The sequence below is a fragment of the Elephas maximus genome, chromosome 9 (assembly GCF_024166365.1).
Source record: "Elephas maximus indicus isolate mEleMax1 chromosome 9, mEleMax1 primary haplotype, whole genome shotgun sequence".
Lineage (NCBI taxonomy): Eukaryota > Metazoa > Chordata > Mammalia > Proboscidea > Elephantidae > Elephas > Elephas maximus.
Window position 1 is genome coordinate 4,149,808 of NC_064827.1, and position 21,586 is coordinate 4,171,393.

Genomic DNA, 21,586 nt, shown 5'->3' on the forward strand with positions numbered 1-21,586 from the left:
TGGGTCCAGAAGACATCACCAAGTGGCTGGAGCAGTTCACTGGGGCCCCAGCACCCTCTACACAGGCCTCACAGGACACAGGAAACCACCTCCCTGGGTCTCTGAACAGGTGAGTCTGCGAGACCCAGATGGAGGCACCCCTGGCATGTGCCACCCGGGCCTCCACTCCAGAGCCACAGACACACGCCAGGGACAGATGTATGCACAGCAGGTTGGTGGAACTGAACCCTGGCTGTGACACCCTGAAGGCCAGGCCCTCCCCAGCCCTCCCAGGAGCTGTCAGCCACCCTGGACCCAGAGCCACATCCAAGAAGCAGAAGTCGCTGGTGGTGGGAAGTGCCCCAGCACTGCCTCAAAGGGCCAAAGGCCCCTTCAGACCACCAAGGACACCAGCGGAGCCAGGGCTCCTGACGTGGTAGCCCTGACACCCCAGCCGTTTGCTCCACCTTGCTTCCTTGCCTACACTGGCACCTCCCCGCTCCCGCCCCGCACCCTGTCCTGCCTGTGTCACGGAGCTGTGGGGGAGATGGGGCGCCCACGAGACCCATGTTGGTGGCTGGGCAGGAGCGGGTATGCAGAGGACAAGCGCTGGCACCCAGAGGGCCTGCACACAGTGGGCACTCAGGAATGCTGCCTGGCTGAGCTCGGCACCCCCACCAGGACCAAGGCTCATTTCAGAACCCTCAGGGCAGCAGTGGCTTTGGAAAGCAGCTGTTGTCTCCCTCCCTGCCTTGAGCACCAGGCCACTCAGAGCCCATGACAGGCCAGCCTCAACCTCTGGAAGCGAAGGAGAGAGGGAGGGAGGTAGAAGGGGAAAGAGTGAGGCCAGGGAGGAGAAGAGGGGAGCCAGCTGGTCACTCCAGACCCCAGAACTCACTTGCTCTCCCTCTCTCTCTCTCTCTACCAACCAGAATATGGAAAAGGCAAAGTCCTCATTTACAACCAACCAACAACCTCGCCTAATCCCTCATGTCTGTCAGCTTGTTGCACTGTGGTGGCTCACGTGTTGCTTGATACTGGAAGAAGCTATGGCACCAGTATTTCAACTACCAGCAGGGTCACCCGTGGTGGACTGATTTCAGCAGAGCTTCCAGACTAAGACAGACTAGGAAGGAGGACCTGGAGATCTACTCCTGAAAAAAATTGGCCAGTGAAAACCTTATGAATTGCAGCGAAATCCTGTCTGATGTAGCATTGGAAGATGAGCCCCTCGGGCTGGAGGCACTCAGAAGATGACTGCGGAAGAGCTGCCTCCTTAGAATTGACCTTAATGATGTGCAGGGAGGCAAGCTTTCAGGACCTTCAACTGCTGATGTGGCACGACTCAAAGTGAGAATAAACAGCTGCAAACATCCACTAATAACTGGAAGGTGGAATGTATAAAGTATATAGCTAGAAAAACTGGAAATCGTCAGACATGAAATGGAATGCATAAAGATTGAGATCCTAGATATTAGTTAGTTGAAATGGACTGGTATTGGTCATTTGGAATCAAACCATCATATGGTCTACTATGCCAGGAATGACAAATGAAAGAGGAATGGCATTGCATTCATCGTCAAAAAGAACATTTCAAGATCTATCCTGAAGTACAACACTGTCAGTGATAGGATAATATCCATATGCCTACAACGAAGATCAGTTAATAAGACTATTATTCAAATTTACACACCAACCATTAATGTCAAAGATAAGAAACTGAAGATTTTTGCCAACTTCTGAAATTGATCAATGCAATCAAGATGCTTTGATAATCACTGGCAACTGGAATTTGAAAGTTGAAAACGAAGAAGAATGGGTAGTTGGAAAACATGCACGTGGTGATAGAAACTATGCAGGAGATTGCACAATAGAATTTTACAAGACCAACGACTTTTTCATTGCAAATACCTCTTTTCAACAACATAAACAGTAACTGTACAAGTGGACTTTGCCGGATGGAATACACAGGAATCAAATTGACTACATCTGTGGAAAGAGACAATGGAAAAGCTCAATACCATCAGTCACAGCAAGGCCAGGAGCTGACTGCAGAACAGGCTACCAGGTGCACATATGCGAGTTCAAGTTGAAGCTGAAGAAAATTAAAACAAATCCCCTAGAGCCAAAGTACAGCCTTAAGTATATCCCACCTGAATTCAGAGACCGTCTCAGGAACAGACTGGATGCAGTGACCGTTAGCGAAGGGAGACCAGACAAGTTGTGGGATGACATCAAGGATATCATACATGAAGAAAGCAAAATGTCATTAAAAAGACAGGGGGAAAAAAAAAAAAAGACCAAAATGGATGTCAGAAGAGACTCTGAAACTTGCTCTTGAACATAGTAGAGCGGCTAAAGTGAATGGAAAAAATGATGAAGTAAAAGAGCTGAACAGAAGACTTCAAAAGGTGGCTCAAGAAAGAAGACAAAGTAAAGTATTAGAATGAAATATGCAAAGACCTGGAGATAGAAAACCAGAAGGGAAGAATACGCTTGGCATTTCTCGAGCTGAAGGAACTGAAGAAAAAATTCAAGCCTCAAATTGTAACATTCAAGGATTCTATGGGCAAAATATTGAATTATGCAAGAAGGCTCTAAAGAAGATGAAAGGAATACAGAGTCACTGTACCAAAAAGAATTGGTTGACATTCAACTATTTCAGGCGGTATCACATGATCAGGAACCGATGGCATTCAAGGAAGAAATTCACACTGCACCGAAGGCTCCAGGAATTGACGGAATACCAACTGAGATATTTCAACAAACAGATGCAGCTCTGGAGGTGTTCGCTTGTCTATGCCAAGAAATTTGGAAGACAGCTACCTGGCCAACCAACTGGAAGAGATCCATATTTGTGTCCATTTCAAAGAAAGGTGATCCAACAGAACATAGAAATTTTCGAACAATATCATTAATATCACACACAAGTAAAATTTTGCAGAAAATAATTCAAAAACAATTGTGGCAGTCCATCAACAGGGAACTACCAGAAATTCAAACTGGATTCAGAAGAGGACATGGAACCAGGGATAGCATTGCCGATGTCAGATGGCTCTTGGCTGAATGCAGAAAATACCAGAAAGATGTTTCCCTGTGTTTTATTGACTATACAAAGGCATTCAACTGTGTGGATCATAAGAAACTGTGGATAACATTGCAAAGAATGGGAATTCTACAACACTTAATTGTGCTCATGTACATAGATCAAGAGGCAGTAGTTTGGACAGAACAAGGGAACACTGCATGGTTTAAAATCAGGAAAGGTGTGCATCAGGGTTGTATTCTTTCACCATACTTATTTAATCTGTATACTGAGCAAATAATCTGAGAGACTGGACTATATGAAGACAAACTCAGCATCAGGACTGGAGGAAGACTCATTAACAACCTGCGATACGCGGATGATACAACCTTGCTTGCTGAAAGTGAAGAGGACTTGAAGCACTTACTGATGGAGATCAAAGACCACAGCCTTCAGTATGGATTGCACCTCAACATAAAGAAAACAAAAATCCTCACAACTGGACCAATGAGCAAGATCATGATTAAACGGAGGCAAGATTGAAGCTGTCGATCGTTTCATTTTACTTGGATCTAAAGTCAACACCCATGGAAGCAGCAGTCAGGAAATCAAATGACCTGTTGCATTGGGCAAATCTGTGGCAACAGGCGTCTTCAAAGTGTTCAGAAGCAAAGATGGCGCTAAGGTGCACCTGACCCAAGTCATGGTATTTTCCGTTGCCTCACAGGTATTCCAAAGCTAGACAATGAACAAGGAAGACCAAAGAAGAATTGAGGCATTTGAATTACAGTGTTGACCACAGACTGTGAGAAGAATGAACAAATCTGCCTTGGAAGAAGTACAGCCAGAATGCTCCTTAGAAGCAAAGATGGTGAGACTGCATCTCATATACTTTGGTCATGTTGTCAGGAGGGTAACATGATAAAGCAGAGAGTCAGCGAAAGAAAGGAAGGCCTTCAATGAAATGGATTGACACGGCGGCTACTATAATGGACTCAAACATGGCGATGGTTGTGAAGATGGTGAGAGACGGGGCAGTGTTTCCTTCTGTTGTACAAGAGGTCACTACAGTCGGAACCAACTCGACAATACCTAACAACAACATTAGAAACCAAGATCTGAGCTCTAGGTGTGCTTGATGCTGCTGGGGTGTCTTTGCCTAGGAGGCCCTTTCATATGACAGAGCCAGGACACAGGTGCGTGTCTGCTAGCCCATGTACACACACACCTATAAAGATTCCTGCATGTAACCATTTGTAATTATTTTAAGTTAAACATGCATTCATATTAATGACTCCAGCTCTAACCCACTGACCTCATGGATCATCCCAGTCTTCTTCATTTGCTTATCTGTAACCTCCAGCTCCTACAGTGAGAAACCTGGCCCCTACCACCTGCCATCCATTTACGCAACTGTTCAGTTCCAGTACACGTGTATAATGGCTTCAGAATGGTCAACCCATACCCCGTGGGAAGCAATGTTAACAACCAGAGGACAGCACTATGGGTATGTCCCTTTGCCTTCAGTCTTCCTGGCTGCACTGATGTCCAACACGACTGAGACCAGCACTTTTCTCCAGCCCTCCAGTGAGGTGGCTTCATACATCTGTAATGTCACCATGAGTCAGAACCGACTGGATGGCAGCTAACGACAACAGCACAGAATCGTTTCCCTGCCCTAAATCTCCCGTGTTCACCTAGTCAACCTCTCCTGGCAACCACTGATCTGTTTCCCTTCTCTATAGTTTTGCTTTTTCCAGAAAGTCATATAAATGGGATCACACAGAGCATAGCCTTTTCAAACTAGCTTCATCCACTTAAGAATACGCATTTAACATTCGTCCACGTTGTTTCATAAATTAATAGCTTGTTCCTTTTTCGGGCTGAATAATACTCCGTTGTATGGAAGTACCACTCTTTGCTTATCCTTTCACCTACTGAAGGGCACCTTGGTTGCCTCCAGGTTTGGGCAGTTACAAACAAAGCTGCTATAAATGTTCACACGGAGGTTTTTGTGCAGACTTGAGTTTACGGATTAGTTGGGTAAATGCCTAGAAGCCAGATTGCTGGACTATGTGGAGTTTTGTACAGTACTGCCAAATCATATTCCAAAGTGGCCGTACCCGGCTCTCTGTGGGCGGGGGGCAGGGGGCAGGCGGAGTGCTGGCGGAAGCTGCTCCAGCCTGCCCCCTCCCAGCAGCATCTCCACTGTCTGAGCAGTCAGATGGCCCCAGGGACACCACGTTTTGTCCCACCACCCCGAGGGTGCCAGCTAACAGGAAGGTGAGACCTACAGGCCTTCTCACCTGGCTGCTGCACTCCCAGCAACTGTGGGTTCCACCTGCACATTCAGTCCAGCCTGGGCCCCAGCCCAGGTGTCCCCGCTTTAAGCAGGTGGCTCTCCCCACACCCAGCTCAGCCTCAGTGATTCGTCTGCACAGTTCCATCCCCCTGACAGACTGAGAGCTCCACAAGGGCAGGCACCGAGCCAGCTCTGTCCAGAGCACTGGCCTTGGAGTCGGGCCTGGGGCCTGGGCTGTTCCAGCTGACCCTGAGCAACCGCCTCCTCTCCCAGCCTCAATTTCTTTGCCTGAGCAGTGGGGCTAAGAATTGGTGCTCTTGAATGAGAGTCTGGCCCGGGCCTCATCTCCCTAAACCTCACCCCAAATGCCCCCCAGATGCGCAACCGAGGCTGAGAGGTCAGAGTTCAGCCCACCGCCCTCCTGCTGGGGTTGGCACAGCCTGACTTAATGAGTCCGTGCCTGGGGGCCCTCTCATGCCCTTCCCCTCTGGCTGACAGGCATTCACAGTGGCTGGAGGGAGAAGGCGGGACCGTGGACCATTGTGGATGGCTGCCCCAGGGCACAGCTCTCTCTTCTGCCTCGTTCTGGAGGCTGTCTCCCAGAACCACCACTGGGATTCTCAAAGTGGGTTCCCGGACCCTCTGCATCAAGGTGACCCCTGTGGGGGACAGCAGGGCAGAGCAGATTCCTGCCCCCACCCCATATGTCCAATGGGCTGCATCCCGGAACCTGGATGCTCCCAGCAGGCTTCTGACATGGAAGCTTCAGAACTGACACTGGTCAACAGAGGAAGGTCGTTCTGTTCACCTCGCTGAACATGGAGCGCAATGCGGCCTCGCACAGGCACTGGGCTGGGGGCCCACACCCAGCCCAAGAAGTAACGTCTTAGGATCCCCAGTTGTCAAGGTCAGCCTGAGGGTCAGGGAGGGGGACAGCTTTGCCCAGGTGGAGGTGGGGGCTGGAAGAGGGGGCTGGAGGGCTGGAGGGGGCTTAGGAGACTGGGGTACTCTAGATTCAGACCCAAGTGTCCAGGACTTCAGCCCTGCTGCACCCTCCTCCTGGCTCCCCTGCCCTGCTGGCTAGATAACGGTCCCTAAGGCAGGGCCAGGACCTGACAGGTACTGAATGAAAGAATGAGAGAACCCACTAAGTCTATGCCCCTGACTTCCCAAAAGCCCCAGGTTGACCTCCACCCCATGCTGCCAGCCCCCCGGCTCTACCTGCCCTGCAATCAAGAACTCAGGTGTTCATCCCCACAGTGGTCCCTGCACCTTCCCACCCTCCACCCCATGGTGGGCAAGAGCCAGGAGGCCTCTCCTTGACCCCAGGCCCTAGAAACTTGGCCCATAGCTGGCCTTCTCCAGAGGTGGACCCCAGGACCCCCAGCCTGCCCAGGGAGCAGGTATCTGAGCCCTCTGCCTGCCCCACTCCATGCCCTGTGGTGGTGCTTCTTCCCCACCAAGCAAACAGGGAGCAGCAACACTGAGTCTTTGTGGATAACCAAGGTCTTCATATACCATCATCACCATCGCCCTGGGAAGTGGACCTTCTGTGCTCATTGCAGAGATGGGGAAACTGAGGCCTCCGCCCTTCAGCTCCTAGCCCTCACCTGCCCACCCAGCTTGCAGCCCAGACCAGGGCAGAATGCCCCTGGTGCCAGGGACCACACAGCAGGGTGGGCTCCAAATTCTACTGCATGGTGGAATTCCCTGGCGATATTTTTAAAACCCCGATGCCGGCTCCACCCCAGACACCCTGATTTAATTGGCATCAAGATTTCATGTGGCTCCTGGGTGATCCTGACAGTCAGGAAATTGGGAACCAGTGTAATGGGGGCTCCAGGAAATGCCTAAGGGCTGGAAGGGGCTGGAAGGAATTGCCGAGTGCTGCCCCAGCTCTCCAGCAGGGGGCAGTGCTGTCTCGTGACTCAGCCCCATCCTGCATCTGCAGCCAGGCAGGTCCCAGGTGGCACAGGGTGCTGCTGGGCTTTCATTCCAGGGTGCCCAGTGCCACCTCAAGATCCTCGGGTTTTGGAGGGAGTGGGTCAGTCAGGACCCAAGGAACTGGTCTGGTCCTGCCTGGGCCTGGCCTCCGGGGAAACGCCCGCCCATCTCTGGGCCGGTACCCCTACTAGTACCACTAGGATTCCTCAGGGGCTCTGGGGTATGTGTGCGGTGGGGGTGCTCACCTGGGGGCTCAGCCTGCCCAGCCCCATCTGCTCTGTCTCAGCATCTGTGTAGAAGGGGTTCCCCTGCTAAAAGAGTTGGTGGAAAATGTTAGATTAAGTGACCCATCCCGCCTGACACTGAGTCCTTGAGGTCCCCAGACTCCTCCCCCGAGAACACAAAGGAAAGAACCTAATCCTTGTGATGCTGTCATAGTGGACATAGGACACGATGCATTTGTCAAACCCACGGGACTGGACAATACAATGAGCCCTCATGTGAACTGTGACTTCAGTTAACAACGGTGCATTGATACGGGTTCATGATAGTAACGACGCACTTCACGAGTGCAAGACGGTAATAACGGGAAACTGTATAGGGGAGAGGGCAGCATGAGAACTCTCCGGGCTTTCTGTACAACTTTTCTGTACACCTAAAACTGCCCTAAAAAATAAAGTCCACTAAAAATAAGTAAAAAATTAAAAAAAAATAAAAGCCTGTAGGAGAGGGCTGGCCCTTTCCCCCAGTTGCGTCGGATGGCCTCTGCCCCTCTGCTGGCCCAGGAACTGGACTGGGCCCCTCCGGCCACACTGGCAAAGCCCTGCCCTCCCCTCCCCCTCCCCTGCCCTGGCTGGGGTCAGTCCTGGCCATTGCTTGGAAGCCCTGTGGGCACCAATGAGACCATGTGGGCATTAAGGTGGGACCCAAGTCTTGTCATGGACCCCGTTCCCAGATCCCTCTGGGCTCAGGCCCCACCCTGCCTGAGGTCCCCAAGACTTCCCTGACTGTCCCAATGGGCTCCGTCACGGCAAGGGCACCGACTCTTCTGTCCTAAGTGTCGACTCCACCTCCTGCCAGGGCCTCTTGTTGGGGGGGGGGGGTCACGCCTCATCATGGATTCTCCCAATGCCCCTCCAGGGGCTGTGGGTCTGCCTCCTCGTTCCGGAGGAGGCCTGGACTCCGACCACCCCTCCAGGACATCCCATTTCCCCTGCACCTCCCTCCTCCCATTCCACTCTCCTGGTGTTGGCAGGGACAGGCCCTCCCCACTGTAGCCCAGCACCAGGCACAGGGCCTGGTACATAGTAATGTCCTATCCAAAAGCACCACCTTCCTGCCCCCCGGGCCTGAGCACCTGTCCCCACCCTCACCCCCAACCCCCGGTGGCCAGCCCCTGCACAGCCTGATTCCACCGTGATGATCAACTTATCAAGCCCAGCATTGCTGGTCCAGAGGGACTGCCCTGGGTGGGTGTTGCCATGGCAACCAGAGGCAGTGGAGAGGCCCACAGCCAGGTTGCTATACGATGCCCACAGGCCACCCAGGGTTCCTGCTTGGCTGCTGGGAGCTTCGGGATCTGGCCAGCACTCAGGCCCCTGGAGGGTCACTGGGCCCCTGCTCACTGGGGGATGTCGCTATTAGGGCCATGACCCACCAGGGTGCCACCCACCTCTTCGCCATCTTGCCCCATTGTCCTTGGGGGTTATGAAAGCCCACTGGCTCCTGTGCCCCCACCCATCCTGCAGGCAGTCTGCCCCAGGTGGGCCCTGCATGGGGGAGCATTCCGGAGAACATCCAGAGGCCTCTGGCTTGGGAAGAAGTGGCCCACACCCAGGTCATCTCTATCACCCCCCTGCTTGGGTCTTGTTTCCCCTCACCTCAGACAAGCTGAAGGGACCGCCCAGCTGGGCCCCAGCACCACCAGGAGGGACCCTGGCACCCAGGGTGAATGGGGGGCTGCACTGCAAGGAGGAACCCCAGCACTGAGGGTGAATGGGAGGGCAGCACCACTCTCCAGGAAATCGTGAGGACCCCTTGGAATCAGCAGCTGGGTTGGTAAAGTGCCTTAACTAGATGGCAAATCATGGTGGGAGCCAAGGAGCAGTCCCCACAGGACCCAGGGAGGCTGGTTCAGTTCCACCTGCCGCTCCCGGAGGGTTAAGGACAGGCCCTTCCTCCCCGACAGCTCACTGCCCATCTTCCTGGGGTTTAAATGTGCCTTGGACGATGTGTGTGTGGGTGCTTTTGTGAGTGTGTGTGTGAGTGTGCATGTGTGTGTGGGCACGTGGGGAAAACCACTGCCTCCCAGATGGTCACCTCTCTGCTGTATGGCCCCTCCCCTCCAGCCAGGAGCCACACCTGTTCTGGGACCCTGCACGGGGTCACGATCAGATGCCATGGGGCTGGATCACCCAGAGGCCCAGCTCCCAGCTCCAGGGCATGCCAGAGCCTCCGGAGCCCCCGCTGGATGGAGGTCCATGAGGGTCCAGTGCAGCATAGCCTCCAGACAGCATGGAGACCAGTGTGGGCACAGGGTCTGGGCCTGAGCTGCCAGGGCAAGGGCGGTGGCGGCTCTCTGCTTTGCAAGGGTCCTCACGCCATGTGCCCTAGCGGGGCTGGGGGAGCCCTCAAGTGTGGCCCCAAACCCCAGGCTGCCCAGACAGCCATGGGACAGAGCTGACAAGTAGTAAGGTGGCCCAGAGTGGGCACCGGACCTGATGTCCTGGGGTTGGCCATGCCAGGCCTGGCCACCACCAGCCAATCGGGCAGTTTCTCTGGTCAGGGTGTCAGGGCTGGGGTGGTGGGGGCTGGGCAGCAAACCCTCCGGCTCCAGGCATCTTCCAAACCCACACATGAGAACCCCACACAGAACAGACGAGAGCCGGATGGCAATGTATTTTTAAACGCTCATACTTTGTTTGCTTCTCTCTCACGTTTCTCTTTCCCCCCACGATCCCACTACCACTGTCCGTCAAACCCTTGGCGCCTGTGGCCACAATTTCTTAGAGAGCAATCACGTTCGGAAGTCATTTCACAGTCAGACAGAGCCGCAGGGAGACCGCTGGCAATGAGGGCAGGACAACAAGGTTTGAGAAAGTACTCGAAAGGGGAAGAAAACCCGTTTTTACAGTTTCAGGCCCACCCCTGCCCCCAAAGGAAAAAAGACGTATCTGAAGCGGTTTCGTACAAAGCCTTTATGCAGTGTCACAAGGGCCCCTCCCTCTGCTGTCTCCCCGTCCCAACTTTTCTCGAGGACGCTTTCGAAAGCCTCGGTCTCTGGGAGCAGAAACGAAACCAGCCCCCACCCTCCCCCCACCACATCATCCATGTATACATGAGGGATAAAATTACATTTGTACAAAAATAGATTTTTTTTTTTTTTTACCTTTCCCGATGCTTTAGACATCTTTTCTTTACTCTCTTTACGCATTTGTGACCCTCTCTAAAGTGACAGCTGTGTGTCCCAGCTAAGGCATGGCTAGAGATTGGGAACCTCGAAAGCTGCCTACTCCAAAGCACCCTAAAATAGATGCACCTCCTCGCCTTCAGATGGTCACACGAACCCAGATTTCACCAAAGGAAGGGTCCTTACGTACTTGCTTACACGAAGCAAATGTGTAGGAAAACAGGAAACAGTCTCGATTAAAAATGAACAGTTGGTATGGGCTGCACACGCCACGAGGCCAGGCGTGCGGCTCTCTGAACACGGCGCTTCTCTGCATGGCACATGCGTGTTGACGCCACATGCCTGTGCAACAGGACTGGATGGTGCGCCCTCATCCGTGATGGGGACAACATCAGCTGGCTACCCACTGCCAACACCTTCCGCCAGGCCCTCCCAGAGCCACCACAAGGACGGGGTCAGGGCGTCTCCTCCAGGAAACCCAGGGTGTGGGCTGTCCCCCACAGAGGCCGCGTGCTTCCAGGACCTCTCTGGCCACACCTACGGTGACGAGGGCTAGCGCTGAGACAAGGGCCCTCCGCTGTCAAGTGGTCACCAGCAGGCCAGCTTCCTGGGGGATGTGGGGGAAGCCTGGCTTTGCCGCCCGATGCAGTCGTCCCCTCCTTGGCCAGGGAGCCACCATCCGATGTCAGAGCTGGCGGACGGGAAGCGGCAGTCCTGAGTCCCACGTCATCCAGTCAGGTTGAGAGGGGGCGGTCACAGGGTGGCTAACAAGCTGATGTTAGTGCTATCTTTAGAAAATTAAAGATTGTCCCACCAAATAATAATAATAACAATAATAATTACAAAAAAATCACCGTAATGGAACCAGATTTGTAAGGGTACTAAAAGTCTGGTTAAATAGAAGTCCTACCTCTACTGAGTAACGTGCCACTTTACCCACACGCCACCTTTTCAAACAGCACTGTAGTTATGACGACAAAACCACGGGCTGGGGGGGACATCTGAAGGAAGTGAGGCAAACGACACGGACACGACGGGGGGCACACAGGGCTGAGCGGGATTTCTGGTGGCACAAGGGGGCCCCCGGTCACCATGCTGGACGCCTAGCTGGCCCAGGGCCAGCATCCAAGTTCCCCAGAAGGCGCCAGCCTCCCCCCGCCCAGCGCCCTGTCCCTGCATCCCGCCAGTGCCCCCCCGCCCAAGTCCAAGTGAGGTGTGGGATACTCGGGGAAGGCCCAGGCTGGTGCGAGGCTTGAAGGAGGGTGGTGGGCGTGGCTGCAGAAGGCACCAGAGAGCTGGGTGTGGAGCTGGCTCTCCCACAAGAGGGACATCCCAAAATGGAGTCCCCCAAGAGTGCCTGCACCAATCTTCCAGGCACAGGTGACTTCCAAAGGTGCTGAGGCTTCCTGATGGAGTCTGGAGGGGTGGGGAGGCAAGGGGGCAAGGGTGCCAGGGGCATCCTACCATGGGACAAGGCAAGCAGGGAGCCACAGTTATATGTCTCTCCTGGGCGGGGCAGATCAGAGGGACGAGGAGTTTTGGGATCTGCCTGGGCTCTGCTGGGCTTCACACTCAGCTGGGGTGGGGATGCCTGGCAGGTGGAGAATGGACACTTTTCTCTCCCCCCTGGAAAGCAGCCTCTCCAGCAGCCGCTGCCCTCCCCCTTGAGTCAAAGGAGGCCCCCACAGGGGCACCTCTGCACCAGATGGGGAAACAGCCCCCCACCCCATCCCACAGGCCCAGGCCAGAGAAAGGGGACTGGTGAGGGGCTGCAGAGTGAAGGCAGTTGTTACCGAGCACCCCGTGGGGGACCAAAAAGGCCAGCCCCCTGTGGTCCCCCATCCAGGGACCCCCGCTGACAAACGCTGGACTCACGGGGTCTGAGACTCAAATATGGACGGTGCCGAGGCCCAAGGGAAGGGGTTACAGTGCAAAGAGGCCAGCCCACCTGAGAAAGCCCTCCACAGCATCAGAGCCCCACCCCGGGAGGCAGAGTGCACCCACCCAGGCTGGGTCTCAGGCTCCGTGGAAGGAGATCCTAGGCTGGACAGGGCTGGGCCCAGGAGGTTAGGTGTCCTGCGCCTCCACCCCAAGCAGGGGTCCAGATGGTACCCATACACAACAGCCCCAAGGAGGCTGGGCTCAGTGGTCCCAGGGTCCCATGAGTCGTCCAGGTAGGGCCAGGAAAGGAGGGGCCAAGAGTGGGCCCACGCCCTAACCAAGCCCTCCCTGCAGGCTGCCCCCACTCTGCCTGTGCCATAAGGCCCTCGCCTGCCCCACACCTCCTGCCTCCCTCCAGACGCCCACAGCTGCTTGGAGACCTTCTGGGGAAAGCCGACCAGCAACCGCTGGTTCCCTGGAGCCTTCCAGGTGACTGGCAAGATAGCTGACCTGTGCAGAGGAAGTTCCAACTGACAAGCCAGGGGAACCCACCTCTGAAGGGCCCAGGTCCCTCCAGGAAGCCACTGAGACTGGGCTAGCCCCCTGGGAACCAGGGACTAGCCTTGGCCCACCATGCAGGTGAAGAGAAGATTCTGGGACGGAAGGAGAGGCCGGAAGCCACAGTCTGGTAACCACAGGCTAGACATGAATACATGGAGGGAACCAGGACGACGCAGAGAGAAAATTGAGCGGGTGGAAGAGTGGCCGCCAAAACTCCGCATCCCAAGGTCAGCTCGGCTAACTTGCAAGTTATCTTTGGAAAGAGGGCTACTCGCCCCAGCAGTCTGAGAAGGGAGGCATGCTGGCCCCAGACAGCGCCCTCTCATCTTCCTGGGACCAAGTGGAGTCTTCAGCCATGGAATACCGACCACCCCCACCTGTCCCCTCCTGACCCCGGGGACACCCACAGGCTGGCTGGGTGCCAATACTGAGAGGAGGCAAAGAAAGGGCCACTCCAAGCAAAGGAAGGCCACTTGAGCTTAAAAACCAGCAACAAACAGGACCAAGCCACCTGCCCTCCCAGCATCTTCAGCTCCAGAAGCCCTGAGGGCCAGGACGACTCACGGCACTCGCAGACACCCATGAGCAGCAGACCCCTCGCTCCAGCTCCTATGGCTCCTGCTGCTACCCTGGGAGGCTGCTGCCTCGGTCCATAGACAAGAACAGTAAAAACAATGATGACAACACATCTCTTAGGCGTAGCAGTGACAGGCGGCCCCACAGGTCCACACAGGCCAGGCAGAGAGGGCAGGGCTCGGGCTGAGAAGAGCAGCTGGTGGCCGGCGGGGGCCGGGTGGGCGCGGAGGCCGGCCGGGCTCTAAGTCATTTGGTGCGGGGCCTCCAGCATCTCCATGAGGAAGGTGTCAATGGGCGTATCCCCAATGAGTTTGAAGAAGAAGAGGTGTTCCAGGCACTTGAGGCCGATGGAGCGTAGGGCGGGCAGGCGGAGCAAGAGCTTGGCGAACCTGTGGGCAAGGGGTGGGCATGTGAGGTTCCTCCCCCTGCACCCTGGCACCTGGCGGGGTCTCCCTGACCCCGGTGTGCAGCATGAGGCCTGCCTAGTGAGCCTTCCAGGGGGAGTAAGGGCATCTAGGCAGAGAAGCAGAGGAACCAGGGACCCAGAGGAGGGGTTGAAGGGTGCAAGGGAGGATCTGGAAGAGGGACAGAAAAATGACAAGGGGCTGGGGACGAAACAGAGGGCCGGGGTAGGCCAATCTAGGCTTCATGTGAAGATTAAGAAATGTAGGCTTTCTCTAAGGGCAATGGGGAGCCACAGCAGGATTTATTGCAGGGGAGAGAGCGGCAGGAATGGATCAGAGCACCAGAGAGCCCTCTGGCTGCAACAGAGAGAACACAGACCGTGGCAGGCAACCGGGAGAGGCAAAGGGGCTGGTGTGAGTGGTGGCGGGATGGGTTGAGTGGGCAGCCCCCAAAGTGACACAGGGCACGGTGGGTGACTGAGGAGTCATCCCACTGCAGGTGGAGCTGCTCCTGAGAAGGGTGGCAGACCTGTGCTCAGCAAGCCCCACCCCCAGCACCTCCACAGAGCTAGGGGGTGCTCAGGAAGGTCCCCCTTGGCCCCTGCCAGGCCCACTCTTCCCCTGAAATAGCTCTGTTGGAAATGGGGCCAGAGGCACAGGCTCTGAGCAGGTCAGCTGATGCCCAGGGACAGCGGGCGGCACCTCTTCTCAGGCCCTGCCCCCTCTGGTGCGTTTCCTGGGGAGGGGCTGGGAAGGGGGAGAGTTTGGGGTGTCCTGGAAGAAGAACATCAGGGTCAGTGGCTCCATGCTCGGAGGCCGCAGCTGCTGAGGATGTCGGGTGTCCGTGGTCGGGGGACGAGCACGCACAGTGGGGACAGGCCCGATGCCTCCAGGGCCGTCTCTGCCTGCCTGGCCCTCAGGCACTGCCCCGTCTCCCCGCAGGGCCCTGGGGGGTTTGTTGCGATTAACAAGGTGCTTCACTTCAGGGGAAGCAGCCTGCGCAGGCTGAGACACAAGCCCCGTTATAAAGGCAGAAACACAGCCCAGAGGCTGGAGTAGAGCCAGGGAACGCGCTGTTTTCCGCTGAGCTGGCGTGGTGGGCTGCGCGGAGGGCGGGTGGCCAGGACAAACAAGGGCCTGCCACCCCTCCCACTGCAGTCCCTCAATTCGGGAAGTTTCACTTTAAACCAAACCAGATGAGGCTGAACTGAGCAGGACACAGTTAACCATGTGTGCGCCAGCACAGGGCAGGGTGGGGCCCCATCTCCTTGTCTGCTTAGCCCCCCACCCACCCAGTGTATAATCCAGAGGCCAGGGGAGACACCCTCAGGAGACTGCAGGCTCAGAACCCCGTGAACCCACTTAAGCTTCACAGCCTTCCCTGACTGCACACTGCGCGCTGGCACCATGGACCAGGAGGGAAACACAGCCCAGCCCTGCGCGCCCTCTAGTGGACAGGTGGGCCATGGGCTGGGACCATCCGTTCTGCACACATTTACAAAGCACCTACTACGCGCGCTCTCTCGGCATCCGTGCAGGGCGTGAACACGCCACGGGCTGCCTTGAGAGGTTCCACGCGCAGAAGAGGAAGGCAGCTTCATCCATCTACGCAGCAAATACAAGTGCCTTCTCCATGTGGGGGCTCCGGGCCAACCCTTCTGGTGGGTGCCATGCCTGCCTGGACAGGAGGTCAGGACATGCCCGCCCACACACAGTGCTTTAAGGCAGGGTCAGGCAGCCTGGCTTCCAGGCGAGCACTCACCTGCCCGGCTGCTCAGGGTACTTGTGTTTGCAGTAGGCCTCCAGAGATGCATAGACCTTCTCCCTCAGCGCCTCCACTTCAGCCGGGTTCGAAAGCCCCTTGGAGTCTGGAGCGGGAAAGAACACAGGTTAGCAGTAACAGCCCCCCAAATTGGTCCCAGGGACCCAGGCGGTTCCATCTCCCTGGGTGCCCACATACAACAGGGAGCCTATTTTCGGAATTCCAAACTCAGAAACCTGAGCTGCTTCCCCTCCAGGGCCCACCCTGGACCCAGGGCCCCCAGGAGAGTGCCCAGACCTGCAAGGCTTCTCAGTCCATGGGCAGGCACCCCTGCTTTGTGTGGCTCCTGCCTTTCTTTCCTTTTTTTCCACTCCCCCCTTTATTTACTAGCTTTCCAAACACTGAGTGAGTTCCCTAGTTCCCTGAAGGTGACCAGCAAGACCTGCTATTGTTCGTTAAACCACGATGAACTCAGGGATTTAAACCTAACCAATGTGTTTCAATTAGCTGCAGTTATCATCCTTATTAATACTCAAATTGTCTCAAGTTGGGGCCCAGGGCAGCCTCTTCTTTATGACCTGAGTCCTCCCCAAAATGCCACTTCACCAGGGAGTGCCCAGCGCCCCAGGGGTCCCGCGCCTCTCCACCCAGGTGTCTGTCACTCTCAGGTGTGCTTGTTAAAAGCAAGCTATGTGGAGCAGGCCATGTGGAAGTAGGCCATGAGGTCAGGCACATTGCCCAGCCCAGAGATGGCAACAGCCATGGAGGCTAGAGGGGCCCTCCCCAGCGCAGCTCTGTCCACGGGCCATGGAGTCTCATCCCAGAAATGGGGGGGGGCTCTGAGAAGGGCCCCACCCCACTTGTCCCCCGAAGCATTGTTTGGGGTGTAAGGCTGGCACCGTTAGGACATCGGCCTAAACCACGGGGTCTCTGCACCTCAGCACTGCCCACCCAAAGGTGGGAATTCTCAGGCGGCGCTTTGGGCCCAGAACACTCGGCCGAGACCCCATTGGTGCCACTAATGACAATGGGGTCCCTGGCCCCCACTCCTTGCAGGGCCACCAAAGCTCCACACAAACCAACGCGTCGATGTTCACTGAGCAGCCTCGTGACGCAGGCCCAGGGGCTCTGCCCATTTAAAGAGAACACAGAGGCTCAGGGGGCTGCACTGCCCAAGGAGGGAGCCCGCGAATGGGGCGGAGGGGGGCCGTCCGGTAGAGCCGGGCAGGGGTCGGGAGGTCAGGGCAGGGGCTGGGAGAGGGGGCCCGGGAGGGGCGGGGAGATTGGTGCTAGGAGGGGCGAGGAGGGGTCCGGGCGGGGCGGGGCGGGGTCTGGGCGGGGCGGGGCGGGGTCTGGGCGGGGCGGGGCAGGGTCTGGGCGGGGCGAGGGCGGGGTCTGGGCGGGGCGAGGTGGGGTGGGGTCTGGGAGGGGCGGGGTCTGGGCGGGGCGGGAGGGGTCTGGGTAGAGCAGGGAGCCGGGAGGGGTTGGGGCCTAGGAGAAGCGGGAAGCCGGGAGGGGTGGGGCGGGGCCGGGAGATTGGGGCCTGGAGATAAGGGCGGGGGCGGGGGAGAGGTGGAGCGGGATCTTGGAGCCGTGGGGCGGGGCCTAGGGGGATGGGAAGGGCTGGGAGGGGCGGGGCGGAGCTGGGAGGGGTGGGGCGGGGCGGGGTCTGAGCGGGGTGGGGCGGGGCCTGGGCGGGGTGAGGCGGGGTCTGGGTGGGGTGCGGTCTGAGTGGGGCGGGGCCTGGGCAGGGTAAGGTCTGGGCGGGGTGAGGCGGGGTCTGGGTGGGGCGGGGCCTGGGCTGGGCTGGGCGGGGCCTGGGCGGGGTGAGGTCTGGGCGGGCGAGGCGGGGTCAGGAGGGGCGGACGTACCGGGGTTGAAGAGGACAATGGCCCGCAGACAGCCCAGCTCCGTCTTGTCCATCTGCATGTCCCTCATCTTGGACACGAGCTCCGTCAACACCCTGCGGGAGGCAGACGCCCAGTCAGTGGCCCCACGCCCTCGCCAGGACCCGCGAAAAACGACCTGGGGAGCGGCGTGGCACTGCGGGGCAGCTGGAGAGGGCGAGGCCGAGCCGGGATCCTGCCCAGAAAGACCCAGAGGGAGGCGTCGCCGCGCCAGCACCGTCCAGACCTTGCAGGGGTGGGCCTCCTCTCACTCCTGAGTCTCTACCTGCCAGACCTGGGGATCAAGGGGGGCCTCATGGTGGCTGGGCAGAGGAGAGCCTGGCTAGATGCTGGGGTCAGGCCACTGCCGAGCCCCCCTCCCCCCCGCCCCACCCCGGAGATCCAGCAATGCCCCTCTTCGGCCCTTCCCGCTGATAATCAGGCCCAGAATGCCCAGGGTGCATGGGCCATGGGTTCAGGGGGGCTAGCACTCCAGAGAGCAACTTGGAGACAGAGGGACCCTGGAGTCTATGTGCCTGCCTTAGCCAGCCCACCCTCTGGGTGACAGGCACAGAGATGCTGGCAGAGAAGCCATGTGTGCAGGGCCAGGACACAGGCACGAAGCAGCAGGGCATGGCTTAAGGAAATGGCCTGCCCAGGCCACCAGGGGCTGCGAGGGCTTTACAGCCACGGACGTGTCAAAACAGAAACGTTCTTAGGAAATTATCTACAGTAGAATTGATTTCTGTTTTTAAAAAAAGTGCATATTTTCTTTCCACGGATAAATACACAGGGTTAAAAAAAAAAAAAGAATTGGAAAAAGCTAAACCAGAACCTTAACCGGTTATCTGGTTAAGTGGTCATCGAGTCTCCCCAGATGCCCGATCAGGAGGGCGTCGTCTTCTCCCCATGCGTCTCTGTGCCCCTACATTCCCCAGGAAGACCATGGAGACCCAGCACAGAACGTGTGCTGCCCGGTGACCGCCGCCCACCTGTCGAAGATGGCGCCGACGCCTGCGCTGTGGGCGCTGTTGCGATGGACGTGCAGGCCGGTGGCGAGCAGGATGCCATCCTTCACGGTGATGGAGCGGTGGGAGAAGGAGGCAATGAGCAGCTCATTCCAACCTGGGGGTGACAGGGCACCGTGTCTCAGGGCCGTCCACTCCAGCCCCTACCCGGCCCCCACGCAGCACGAGCCATCAGAGGCCCATCTTGGCAGATAGCTTCCCAAAGTGGGCTTGGGGAACCCTGGCAGGTGCAAAGACACACCACCACCCTCCCCACGGACAAGGCTTTCCCCACCTGCTGGGCATTTCTAGAGAGCCTGAGGGTTAGCTGAGCCCCGAGGACCCGCAACATTAGGTATTCTGAACCTGGGGCCTCGGGGGGCAGATAGGAACCCCAAAACTGAGGCAGAGCCGGTGGACATATACCTTCTGGGCAGAACGTGCAGCACACTCTGAGAGGAGTTGGGACCCACGGTCACACGGGGTCATGCTCCTCTGGCCCCAAGAGGGCAGGAGCCCACCGGGCATCCGGCAAGCACTGGTCAGGACCCGCCCTCCCCATGCAGCCCATGTGATCGTGGCTGGGGCAGAAGCCAGGTCCAGCGCCCTAACCTCACACCCCAATAGCCTCAGGTGGCAGGAGTGACCAGGATGTGCCTCCCTCAGCCCCTGAGGTAGGCCACAGCAGCTCCAAGAATGTCCCCCTCTCCCATCCTCCTCACACCCACCCCAGCCCCCAAGCCGCCAGCACCTACCTGCCCGCAGCAGGATGACCTGATCGTCCAGTGGCAGCTCCGAGAAGTGCGGGACCCGCTTGGCCCACTCTACCAGGGTGAAGAGCTGCTTGTCTGCCGCCTGGCAGATGTTGGTGACGGGGTCATTCGGCTACATGGAGAGAGAGTACCACGGTCAGGACCACACACTGGTGCATTTACGGGAGTCCAGGCCAGGCCCTGTCCCACAGCTTCACCCACATCGAGGCTGAACAGCAGCCCTCAGAGACACCACGTCCTGAACCAGAACCTGTGACTGTGTCGCCTTTCACGGCAACAAGGACTTTGCAGAGGAGACTAGGATCCTGAGATGGGGGTGTGCCGGATCACCTGGTGGGCCCAACAATCACGAGGGTCCTTGTAAGAGGGGGGCAGGAGGGGCAGAGGCAGAGAGATGGAGGACAGAGCAGACGTTGGAGAAGAGGAGCTGCTGTGCTGCTGGCCTGGAAGGTGTGGGACAGGGCCCTGAGCCCAGGAGTATGGGTGTCTCTAGGACTCAGGGCCCTGAGCCCAGGAGTGTGGGTGGCCTCTAGGACTGAGGGGCTCTGAGCCCAGGAGTGTGGGTGGCCTCTAGGACTGAGGGGCTCTGAGCCCAGGAGTGCAGGTACCTCTAGAAATGAGGGACCCTGAGCCCAGGAGTGTCGGCGCCTCTAGGACTGAGGGGCTCTGAGCCCAGGAGTGCACGTACCTCTAGAAATGAGGGACCCTGAGCCCAGGAGTGTGGAACCCTTTAGGACTGAGGGGCCCTGAGCCCAGGAGTGTGGGCGCCTCTAGGACTGAGGGGCCCTGAGCCCAAGAGTGTGGGTGCCTCTAGGAATGAGGGGCCCTGAGCCCAGGATTGTGGGTACCTCTAGGACTGAGGGGCCCTGAGCCCAGCAGTGTGGGCAGCCTTTCGCAGCCGGATAAGGTCAGGACACAGATTGTCTGCAGGAGTCTCCAAAGGAACCAGCCTTGACTCCGGCCCAGTGAGGCTAAATTCTAACTTGACTCCAGACTGTGAGATAATGTAGGTGTACTGCTTTATATTCAGATTCTGTGGTCATTTGTTACAGCGGCAATAGGATCTGATATGACCCATGTCATGCCCATCGCAGCTCTGGGGGCAGGGGCACGGGGACCCATGTACAGAGAAGAAAGCTGAGGCCTGAGGGATGAGTTGAGGTCACGCGCAGGCAGAGCTGGGCAGGCCAGGCTCCACAGCACCTCTGGTCCATCATGTGGCCCACCATGCAGGCAGGGGACAGCTGTTGTGTCCACGGTTTGTAACAGACGAGGAGGTGAGAGTGCAGGGAAGGCCAGTGACAGCCAAGACACAGGGCCGTCAGACAGGCAGCATCAGAGGCACTCCCGGTACGTTCTAGACAGAGGGAACCATCCAGTCATTCTCACAGACAAGGGAACCCACGCGGGCCTCAGGGACAAGGAGACTGCTCTCCAGCTCCTGGCCAGCAGGTCCGGGGCGTGGGGAGAGGACAGATACACCCCCATCCCCGATGGTGCGGCTGCAGGGTCAACACCCAGGAACCGGACACAGGAATCCCTCACTCCAGAGACCGCAGGGTAGCTGGTCAGAGGAGAAAACGCCTCCCTCCAAGACTTCCTGTGACAGAAACCATCTGTTCTTCAGCAGACGTTCAGTCTAAACACGCTGAGCCTGCTTAAAGGACTGTGGGGGGCTCAAGAAGTGGCCAATGACAAACGGGGGTGTCAAGGCTGCTGCGGGGCTGGGCAGAGGAGGGGCTGAGGGGGAGGGGCTGAGGTGACAGAGGGAACCTGGAGAAGTGGTAGGCCTGACGGGGAGCCCCTAGAGTGGGCAGCGGACAGGGTCAGGGGTGGCCCAGAGGAGGGGTATCCAGGCCAAGTGGGGTACTGAGGGCTAAGGCTCCCTGGTGGAGAAGGGGCTGTGGAGCCCCAGCACTGCCCGCCACCTCTGCTGTGTGGCCCAGCAAGGGCTGGAATTCTCACTCAGAGACCAAACGGGCCTCCTTGGACAGCAAGTGTGAAAAGAGTCCCCAGCCCGTGCTCAGGACTGGACCAACCACCCGTCCCCAGGGGAATATCAGTGAGTGGACCCACC

The 21,586-nt window shown here is 57.4% G+C and overlaps 1 protein-coding gene across 4 annotated transcripts in view; it reads right to left on the reverse strand.

Annotated features, from left to right (window-relative positions):
- Positions 1 to 8,637: 8,637 nt before the first annotated feature.
- Positions 8,638 to 21,586, reverse strand: part of RXRA (retinoid X receptor alpha) — a 106,865-nt gene continuing 93,916 nt past the window's right edge. For all 4 annotated transcript variants that reach the window (XM_049896367.1, XM_049896364.1, XM_049896366.1 and 1 more), the window contains exons 6-10: positions 19,492 to 19,621; positions 18,722 to 18,854; positions 17,715 to 17,806; positions 15,844 to 15,949; positions 8,638 to 14,066 (exon numbers count right to left, since the gene is read on the reverse strand). In XM_049896367.1, the coding sequence (XP_049752324.1) occupies positions 13,919 to 14,066; positions 15,844 to 15,949; positions 17,715 to 17,806; positions 18,722 to 18,854; positions 19,492 to 19,621 (609 nt within the window). In that variant the 3' untranslated portion in view covers positions 8,638 to 13,918. The remainder of the gene's footprint in view (positions 14,067 to 15,843; positions 15,950 to 17,714; positions 17,807 to 18,721; positions 18,855 to 19,491; positions 19,622 to 21,586) is intronic.